The 10,987-nt window shown below is 40.2% G+C and overlaps 1 protein-coding gene across 1 annotated transcript in view; it reads left to right on the top strand.

Moving 5' to 3' along the window:
- The first annotated feature begins 8,724 nt into the window (after positions 1–8,724).
- The window catches only part of DHRS3 (dehydrogenase/reductase 3), a 26,424-nt gene continuing 24,161 nt past the window's right edge, over positions 8,725–10,987 (top strand). The window contains exon 1 of the mRNA XM_010173843.2: positions 8,725–9,010. Coding sequence (XP_010172145.1) covers positions 8,816–9,010 — 195 coding nt within the window. The 5' untranslated portion in view covers positions 8,725–8,815. The remainder of the gene's footprint in view (positions 9,011–10,987) is intronic.

The following is a 10,987-nucleotide window of genomic DNA, read 5'->3' as shown; positions in this document are numbered from 1 at the left end:
TGAACTCATCTCCATGTTCAGGAACTGCAATGGTTCTGCTTTTGGAACAGGTCTGAAGTATGGTTCTAAGGATTTTTGCTTAGTACTGATCTTTTTTTCCCCTGCTATATTGCTGAGGCAGACAGCTGGCCAGAACAGTTAGAGCAGACATTCTGAAGCAGAGATTCATAAAGAGCATCAGTTATTTGGAAGCTCCCTACCTGAGGGTGCAGCAAGGGTCTCTGGGCTCACCAGTGGTCCAGTGATATCAGAGAGAAGCTCACCTTGACTTGGAGAACTTTGGCCCTAGCTCTCTCAGCCAGCTGTCTTTACAACTTCATAGCTTGCTATTTTTTGCCAAGACAACTCTACTTTATCCTTCATTGTAATTTAGGCTTTGATTGGACCGTACAGCTCACCAAATGCTTGTACCAATAGAGGTGATGATAGTGAAAGAATGAGTGACCAGGTGCAATTCCATGTATTTCTGTCTGCCATGTGACTGGACAAAACTTGTTTGGGTAAAAGTAAGAAGCAAATAAACATCAGCTCAGCTTGGCATAATCAGTACAACCTATCCTTATCCTCTAAACACTCTGAAATATTTCTTTATCCCCACTAATCTCCCAGATATTCCATTTTCAAACCCTTATAAAAGCTTGTAATCGTGGTCATAGAAGGGAAATACTCGTTTTTATGAGCCGTAAGATTCTGCATTTGGCTAACAAACCGGTAGTGGTATTCCCTCAGATAATGGGATCTTGACTAAAAAAAGGTGAGTCCTTTCTAGCTTTTCTTATACCCTTGAAAGAAACAGATGAAATATGGCCCCCAGAGAAGGGCCACCAGGATGATCCGAGGGCTGGAGCACCTCTCCTATGAAGTGAGAAAATTTAATGTGAATTAGACAATAAATATTTATCTGTGTGGAATGAGAGTAAACAACATGAGTCATAAGAGATAAAAGTTCCAGATGATAAGAACAACAACACTGGATTCTTAAGAGAATAGGTCTAATTGTTAATTTCGTGGAAGTCAGCAAATAAAACTGATCTAATTATGTGGTTTAAAATAAAAATAAGTAAATAAATAGGTGTTACGTGTAAGAAAACCATTAAATCCATATAAATTATAACACGGAACTATCAGCTTAACTGAGCAGACCTGGAACTTGTGATCATAGTAGGCATCTTTCCAATGCTGACTCAAATTGTTTGACTAAGCTGGGGAATAATTGATCTCTTCCCCAACTGAGAGGTGCAGGATGCTTAACTGAGCTCCTCCCAACTTGTTACTCCATCCAGACCTGTGGGGCTACACTAACTTTAATTATTTTTTTAAAAAACCCACAACATAGATTAAAGCAAAAATGAAGGCTACTTTTGTATTCTGAGAAGGAATATCTAGGATAGGGTTTAATGAGTGTTACTAATCTGTCCTAAAATTAATAGGTTTTGAGTTCTGAATGTCCACATATAAACATACTTTAAATATGACAAGTGAAAGTTCAAAGACATTTCTTCTTTATTAGTTTTTAGTTCTCTTTGTGATGGATTTAAACACCCCACTGATATTATCGTCTGAGGAGACCATGGAATATCCAGATTTCCCCTCATAAAAGCTGAATGACAAAATACCAATTACCTTCTGCCAAATCACTTAGGAGCTCCCAATATACATGATTTTTTTCCCATGATATCAAGACTTTCAGACTAGCAACCAAGCATCGAATGAGAGATTGGAGGGGAGGCAGGAGTCTTATGGAGAGAGGTTCTTGGACTTTGGGATTGGTTGGTTGGTTTAGGGGATTTTTTTTTTTAATCAAATAGTGTTGGACAAAGTTTAATTGTAGGGAAGGGATGAGTGTTCTGAAAAAGCATCTCTGTTAATTATTTTACAGGTTGACTTCTAGGAAACATCTGGATTTATGCATGCTACTGTTATAATGGATCTTTCTTCCTCCAAAGAGCCAGCTGATCCTCACTGCCCTGTGCCATTCTGCTTATTAGGAAAGATAAAGTAATTTATAAAAAGGCAACAGTCCCCATAAATGAGTTAAAGGATCAGCTGGCCTTTGGAAGCCCTGTGTTGTTTATCCCATGTATCATTTGCTCCAATGTCCTCCTCCAGGACTGCTCTTCCCTTAAAAAGATTAGTAATACCAATTTGTAGGGGTATTGGCAGTATTCAGCAAGAATGAGCAAATTTACTTTCTCCTAATGATGGGTAAAGTTCTAGAAATATCCAGATAAATTATTAAAAATACAAACCTTATCCTTGCTCAGACCATCATCAAAAATGCTGCGTGTTCTGTTTGAATGAAGAGCCCAGCATCCCTCTGTGCCTTCTCTTAGCTCAACTGATCTCTCCAGAGATCTTGTTTTCCCACATCTTATTTTCCCACATCTTTCTTATTTTCATCAATTTATAATGGGATCTTATTCCCCCACATCAATTCATACACCTAAAGCTGATCCATCCTAGCCTTCCAACTGGAAAACTTTGCCTTTGACAACAGCATTATCTTCCTAACATTCCTCCCCAGTTTGGCTTCCTTTCTAGAACTGTCAAATTTGAAGAAGGTTATGACATTTAGAGGACTTGAATTATTTCACCTCTGTATGTGAACCACTAGCTCTGAAAAGAAATTACAGCTGCATGTAATTAATGATTTTAAAAAGACATTGCTAAAAAGGATTCAGGCCACATTTTATCTAGAGATTTTTTCCTAAGCTCGTTCACAAGCTTTAAGTACAAACTTGCTACAAGCATCGGCCTACCGTTCCGTTTGTGTCAGAATCCATGTCACGTTGGTTTAACAGGATTTCAGTTCAGACCCTTGAAACAATACGCTTCTCTAATTTTGAGGGCTTTAATTCTTCTGCCTTCCTAGTTCCTTGTGTGTTTTAGAAGTTTTGTCAGGACTGAGGAATTAGTAAGAAGGAATGGTAAATACTGAGTGGTGTAAAAGTGAGGTAAATGTACTAAAGGGAACATAAGATGTATCAATCGGTTTAACACAATGTAGTCGTTCCATTCCTGTTTACATGTGGTAGTTTTTCACTGTTCTCTCTTCCAATATGAAGAAACAGGCTAACAGATTGAGACAGATTTGGCTTCTGATTGAAGACAGGTGAGTTAAAGGAATGGCATTTAGTACAAAATCTAACATGTACTCAAGTGACTAAGCAATTGAAAGAAATACCACATTCTTGATGTTGCATCCCTTTCTCTGAATTCCAGATAGTGCCTACACGCACTTTGAAAACACTGTACTTGTGCTTATTAAGACAATTATTTTTACATATATTGAATCTAGAAAGTTTTGTCACCTAGAGTTTAGAATTACTCAGAAGGACATTTGTTGTACCTTTATTCATGATACTGATTTGTTGTGAGACCCTGGGAAAGCAGCAAGACATCCAAATGTAGCTTTTTGCACGAGGCTGGACACAGACTGTTTTCTGTCAAGGCTGGAAGTTAAACAGAAACCTGGTCCCTTTGAGCTTAGTCCATGGCAAAACTCCACTTACAAGGCAACAGTATCAGACTCTTAATACTTAATAGCATATAGAAGGACAGTGTGAAATCATAGAACCACTGGGACACATTTCAAATGGAAAATATGAACTCAGGGGAAGAATGAAATCAAGAAGCACAAAAATTTAGCTCTTGATTTATCCAAATCTGACAGCACTACTTCATGTAACAAAAACCAGATCAGCTTGGCAAAAGGTTTTCCTTTTTTAAAGGAGGTTTAGTTTTAATCTGTGATTGTGATAGATTGTCCATGGTCAAGAACTCTGCACTGATGTAAAAAACTGATATTACTTGACACTCCAGTAACACAGACTTTCCATTGTGCAGCAGTGCTGGTCTGTGTTACCAGTTTTTTCACATCTGCTTACCAATGTACAGTATGTATTTGGGTGGGTTTTTCTAAGTTGAAAACACAGAATTGTTAGCCCAAATGGCTTTCAGACATGCCTTGAGCATGCTTTAATTTCCAGCTCCTTTTCCTTTCAGAAGTTTTTGCAGTTTAGCAACTTTATGTGCATAAACAAGTTTTCAAGTTTGCTAGGAACTCAGCTGCGAAGGCTCTATGAACAAATTTAGAGTTCTGCCAGTACATATGGGTGCAACATCAAGATCTAAGCATTCAGACACTCTACCTGAGCCTCCTCATGGCTCCATGTAACATTGTTCTGCAAAAATGGACCCTTGTTCTGCAAGTGATGTGTATAGAGAGTGCATCGACTTGTTTTGGAAGTAAAAGTTGCTTTTTTGCTACTCTTTATTTCTTCAAGACAGGGCAAGTGAGAAAAAGTAGGTTTCTATGACTCTCATTGAGAGTATGAGTAAATCTACACTAACTGCAATCCAAAAGCTGACTTTCAGTTACTATAGGCCTTCCTAACCTATCTTTACATTAGCTAGCATAAATAAGAACAGCAGGTTTAGTTTTAAGCTGGACTATTACAGTTAGGCACTATTGTGGTTAAATATTCAGAAAGCATAAACGCACCTTTTTAGCTGTGGTCCCAGGAATGGGTCATTCAGGAATGATCTCAGTTTAAACCTTTTAATTCAGAATAGATTCATAAAGCTGTATTGAAGCTATCTTCCTAAGAAGTACAAACACAGAAATCTAAACAGACAAGACACGTGGAAGCCAAAGTTATCACTGGGATGTATTACATGACTACCTTCTTGCTCTCGTTGTAAACTGGAATAAAACATAGTTCAAAGTGCCATAAAAATGGCTTAAGCCAAGTTGTTGGGGTTTTTTTTTTTTTGCAATTTATACTTTGTTGTGAGTGTCTTTATAGGAAACAAATAGTTAATTACTGTGCAACTATCCAAAATGAAAAATGAATTCTACAACTGGTAGTGTTAGTGACTGATGCAATTTTACAAAATTCACAGGCCTGCTTATTGAATGCTCCAGGGCACTGGTTAAGGACTTCAGAGTAGAAACATGGAAGGGATTCACTTTGGGACAACTTTTAACCTACGATTGGGAAAAACTGCTGTGATGTGACAGATCCTTGTTACCATCAACAAAGGTAAGTACAAAATGTCTGTTTGCACCTACAGACATTTACTGAAAGCGGTTTGGACAATCAGACCTACGTGAAGGTAGTTTGGGAGGCTTCACTCACCGAGGTGAACTTTTTGAACAAAAGCACATGTAGCTTTTTACAAAGGTGACAGACAGTTAAGAAAAGACCTCTTGCCAAAAAAGAGCACAATAGTTACTATACAACAATCAGATAAAATCCCAGAATACTATTTTTTTGCCACTTTTCAGAGTGAAACTGCAATTAAAAGGGACAAACCTCAGCTGTTCTGTGTTCTATATAGTATGTGTAGAATTTAAACTATTTGACTTTTCGGTTGAATTAGGTGAATTTAAAGAACACTTGCATATATTTTTCATCATATTTGTTACAGGCAAGATGCAGTAACTTCAGTTTTACTATAAGTCTGCTTTTGCTTCTTGCTTTTGTACCTTTGTACAAGGTAGGAACTACTGATTTTCACTGCTTCAAGGTAAATCTAAAGTAAAGTAGTAAAGAAGTAAAATAGTTCATACTTTCATGAAATTTGAAGAGCAGGTTAGGAAAATTTTAAATATGTAGAATTGGCTTTTTACTCCCACTCCAAATTTAGTAGGAACTTCGCACTTAAATCAATAAACCAAAATTATAACGAATGAAAAAACCCCACTTCCAGTACATTTTAGAATATTATTCAAGCTGGAAACAGATACATGAATTCAGTATTCACAAGATTATTCCATTCCCACTGGCTTCAAAGGACCTGCAAATGTTTTAAATTCGTTATTAATTTTATTTGAATGTGAACAGGTTAGCTGTTTAATATTACTGACTTTTATATTTTAAATGTGTCTGTGGTGCATAAAGAGACTGAAATCAGGAATAAAAAAAATCAAATTTACTTTGGTGAACTTCATATCCTTTAATTTTTAACACTGCTCCTTATTTCCATACCAGAAAGTTGTTATATTTGTTACCAGTCCAGACACTGAGTCATTCTTGTTTAAACCAGACACTAGGCTCTCTGTGTAATTTCTCTCTCCCCTTCAGAGTTTTTGGACTGAGAGGAAAATTGTAATGCCAGGTGCCTCCCCTAGCTCCATTTCTGAAGGTATTACTGTAAAAACACAGAGAGGTGCTAAATGCTGCCAAGCGGCAATGGAAATTCTCTGAGCTCTGGTTATTTCAGATGCAGCCGAGTTAGGAAATACTGCCTGATTCTGTCAATATGTACAGACTTACATCTTCTGGTTAGAATGCTTCATCTTCTCTCCAAAAAGCTCTCTCCTCACACTTTATGATCATGGAATCATAGAATCATTACGGTTGGAAAAGGACCTCTAAGATCATCACATCCAACCGTCAGCACTGATGATGCAGTGATAGTCATATGGCTTATTTCATGTGAAGTAACCTGGCATTTAAAGGTAAGAACTCTGCAAGTTTCTGTCTAATTTTTTTTTTATGAAAAGTTTTGTGGAACTTTTAACAGAGCTGAAATTCAAGGATTTAGATATTGTTCATATTTTGTGTTAAAAAAAACTATGTGTGCTATAGGTTTTAAATATGAGTGGCACCAGAAACTTGGTTGCTCTTCTTTTTGCAAACAAATAACCCCTGAACACTCTGTTTGAACAACACGTGTTTTCAAAAATCTCTCTTTTATTTCTGAAACATAAAATTGAATTTATTTGCAAAGGGATTCAGCTTCCTAACTCACTTCTATTGGTTGTGTAATATAACTTGGCTACCTATATATAGGTAGCCAAGTTATATTAGGCTCATACATTTCCACTGCAGGGTGCTTTAGTAACTATAGATGTAGAGAAGTTGGAGAATGTCTTTCAAATGTCATTTTTTTCAGTAATTCTAGTTTTTACCACTAGATGGCTTCCCAGGATAGTGGATATAGATCCAGACCTCCTGCATTAACATATGGGATTTAATTCATTTTGGTGCATTCTTAATAATATATAGTCATAAAAATGAAGTTATTTCCAGCTCAGCTGTGAAGACAGCAATGTGAGGTTTGACATCCTTGAGCATCTTTTGACATCCTCAGAGTTTTGCATATTAGGTTATTTCTGATTGCTGCCACAGCTACTGACTGTGCGTGAACAGCTCTCAGTTCAAATGTGCAGTTGGAATCTCCTCAGAAATGCTTCATCAGTACAATTGAAAACATAACTTACCTGCCTAGTGCTTAACAGTGCAAACAACCGAGTTGGGGGACGCAGTTGCAAATACACTTTGCCCTTTCTCCTGTTACAGCATAGTTTAAAGTGCTATGGAGACCTTCCTGTGTTGCAACTTTGGCCTCATAACTGGACAAAAAAGTCTTGGAAAAGGAGAGAAAAAAACCCCAGACAGTGAGTCTCCTTCCTTCATTCAGAGCCTGCCTTTTTTATTGCCCCGCTACTGAATCGCCAGTTTTCAGCACTGCAGGCATCTTCCAGCTTGGAAAATCCACAAGTTGTCACGTTGTCCATAAAAACATTGGTCCAATGATAATAGATTTTGGTGATTATCAGCCCAGGCTGGATTCAGCCCAGCAATCTAGGGCTGAAAGAAGTTTTCCCGTCCACACCAGTTTATCCTGGGCCAGCAATTCTCTGCCAGAGCTCCCTTGAGCTCAGCCTTAACCCCGACTGTTCTGGAACTGCTTTTTCCTGGGCTCAAGTCACCCCACAGCACCTTTTTTGTGGTGTGGGGAGGTTGGGGAGGAGGCAGGGGTTGCCTGGCTGGGTTGGACTTCAGTTCCAGCTGCAAGCCCAGGCGTGCAGCAAGCCCCGGCTTGCAGGCGGCAGCTCAGCCTAAGCTCAGCCTGCCAGCATGTGTGAGTTTATGTGCAGTGGCTCCAAGATAGCTCTGGGGGAGGGGAGAGCGAAGCCAGCCACTCACAGAAACAGTAGTGAAATCTCCCCAACACTTTAACTGTCAATCAGGCTTAATGGGGTATAAAAACTCCCCAGCGCCGCGGCTGTGATAGGCAGAGAGAGCAATAGGGAGAAATGAGTAAGAGCCAGAGCTGAAATAGTGTGCGGCATAATTCCTGCTCTGTGATCACAGATACTCCAAGTGAAAAAAAAAAACCAAACCAGGAGAGGAGGCAGAGAGAGGCGGTTATCAGCTCAACCTTTGCAACCGGCTCAGGACAGAACGTCTATAGATATTTATAGATATTAAAACAAAAACAACAACCTTACCCTGAATAGAGCCTTTCTTAAAAAGAAGGTCCTGGCAATTCTGTCTTATTTAAGCAATTTCCTGAGTCTAAGAATAGAAATGAGCTGCCTGGAAGGCACTGCAGGCTGAAATTTGGAGACATAGGCTGCTTTATTTTATTTTTCCAAGTATAAAAACCTTCCATTTGGATACTGGATTTTTGTGTCGGTCTTTGAAGCGGAGGGATGTATGGTTACTTTTAATTTTACTTTTTTTTTTCCTCTCTTTTAATTTACAAAAAAACTGTCTTCCAGTTAAAAAGCAAGGAAACTGTTTTACCTGCATGTGACAATCCCAGAGGACACCGATCAAGAAACAGGAGAGTGACTTGGTCTTCTGCACTACTTTGCTCCTACCCCAATTTTTTTTTAGGGGGAGAGAAGGATTTTTCCAGTCCAAGAATCTCTTGCCCCCAAGTTTTGGAAGGGGGGTTGAAGACTTGTCACCCATCTGGGGGTGCATGAAGGGTATTGGTTTTCTTTCTCTGTTAACTTGGTTTTGTGAAGGGTTGGAAGAGGATTTTGCTTTCCTGACTTGCCTGGAACAAGAGGATGATTTGGAAGTGGCTAGGCGCTTTGCTGCTTTTCCCGGTGCAGATGGTTTATTTGGTGGTGAAAGCTGCTGTGTGCATGGTGCTGCCGCCCAAGCTCCGAGACCTGTCCGGGGAGACTGTGCTCATCACCGGCGGGGGCAGAGGCATCGGCCGGCACCTGGCCAGGGAGTTTGCCAGGCGAGGAGCCAGAAAGGTGAGCACCAGCATGAAGGGCAGGGGGGAGAAAACTCCCACCTGCTGCTCTACTGGGGAGTCCTCCGACTCGGAGACTTAAAAGCTGTTTCCCTCACCTCTAGGTGGGATTGATGGGGTCGCCTTTTAAAGGTGAGAGGGGAGAAGGGCCACTAATTTTGCAAAACCCTGGTGTGCTGAGCCATTACGTTGACTTACATTTCAGAAGTTGCTTAGTTTTTTTTTCCTGTCTCTCCCCATCTCATCTTAAGAAAATGTGAAGGTGAGAAGGGACCCCCCGCGTCAATTCTCTGCTGACAAAGGAGAGGTTTTCACTCCAGCCTGGGTTTCCTGTGACAGGGAGGGGAGAGCTGTGGGATTCCCATGCCTGAAGCTAGTGTTCCCTTGCATTTCTGTTCACTGGGCTGCTTCCTGGCAGCCCCGCTTGCTGGGACTGTGTACAGAGAGAGAGGGGGACAGCTGACTGCCCGCCCCAGCCTTCCAGGCCGAGCACATCTTTAGCTCTCCTTGAGCACAGCCAGACTGCCACTGCCACGCCTGTCACCCCAGAGGAGAGGGGCTTGACTCGGAAAGGGGCAAATGGTGTGTGCGGGTGGGCTCTGGCTCTGGGTCCCAAGAATGCATTCTCCGGGGAAAGTGGGGAGAAGAGTGCAGTTTCACCCCGATGGTTTTCCATTTGCAAAGTTAACTTCTTGTGCTTTCTGAAGTCCCCTTGTATTTTGCTTTTTGTCAGCCCAGAGCTGCTCAAAGGTAAGGTGAATGAGACCCCAGCAAGGAAGAAAAGCCCAATATGAGTAGGAGCTGTGAGACTGTTTGCACGTTTTCTTTAGGAAAGAGGGAAAGGGAGAGAGGCTGAGAGACTGGTCTGTCTGCACGACAGCCTGGAAATGCCAGTGTAGCTGGTGGGTTCACTCTCTAGCTGAAGAACTGGTGGTTTACCTTGAAACTTTGTGTTTTCACAAGTAAAGGTGTCTCCATATGTGTGAATCAATCAGGAATACAAAAACCACACACACCCTGAAATGAGGATTGAGATCTAAAGTTCCGTCTCCCTCTTTATGGGTAGTGAAGGGGAGGAATCATGAAATTAGCTGCATAAATGCTTCTCCATGTGAGAGAGGATGAGTGAGAGTCAATAGAGAATAAAGAAGAAAAATACAGAATGAGGGGATATTTAAAGGAAAATTTGCATTTAGTTTGGGTTAGTGTTTTGTCACTTCCTTACACAGTTTTCTCTGTGTGGTATAGAGCTATTCTGGCATCCAACTTGGAGGTGTAAAATATGTCAGCATTGAACTTTGATGTTTGTATATGCTTGTGTTTAAACATGTTGAGATTTACAAATTCTTGGAGACAGAGCAAACAAGTTGACTGACCTTTGGACCCGAGCAATTTGCTGAAAGTGTATTTATGTTATCTGTTAGAACACCATGCTTCATTATTTATTTATTTAGTCTGCCTGGTTGCTATGCTCAGCTCTGGTATTAAAGTACCATCATTTCTACAGCTAATTCAGGAGCTGCTGAGCTGCAGTTCAGCTAGAAGCTGAACAATGGCAGTCAGCCCTAATGAACCAGGTGACAGGGGCCAAAAGGAGAGGGAGCAATTGAAGATATAGAGCTGAGGGTGAAATTACTGTAAACAGATACAGTCTGTAGTTCATTTTTATGTCTTATCTATAGAATCTCTACGTATCTTTGGAAGAAAGAATAAATGAGAATAATTGTTGGGAGCCTTTTTATTTGTCTCATGTGATGTTGTAAAATGCTGCATGGTTGCTAATTATTGTTTAGAACTTTGGGGACTTTGCCTCATGGGGTTTTTTCATGTCTGTCATCAAGGTGTTTAAGTTTCTGTTTTTTTTCAGAATTTGAATTAGATTCTCCTTTCAGTTCTATCATGGCTATCCAGTAAGTCAAATACAGCACTCTGCAAGTTTTGATCCTCTCTGGTAGTGGCCTTTTCTGCCTTTGGTAGT

This window comes from Antrostomus carolinensis, unplaced genomic scaffold (genome assembly GCF_000700745.2).
Source record: "Antrostomus carolinensis isolate BGI_N321 unplaced genomic scaffold, ASM70074v2 scaffold12970, whole genome shotgun sequence".
NCBI classification, from domain to species: Eukaryota; Metazoa; Chordata; class Aves; order Caprimulgiformes; family Caprimulgidae; genus Antrostomus; species Antrostomus carolinensis.
This window is presented reverse-complemented; position numbering and strand designations above follow the sequence as displayed.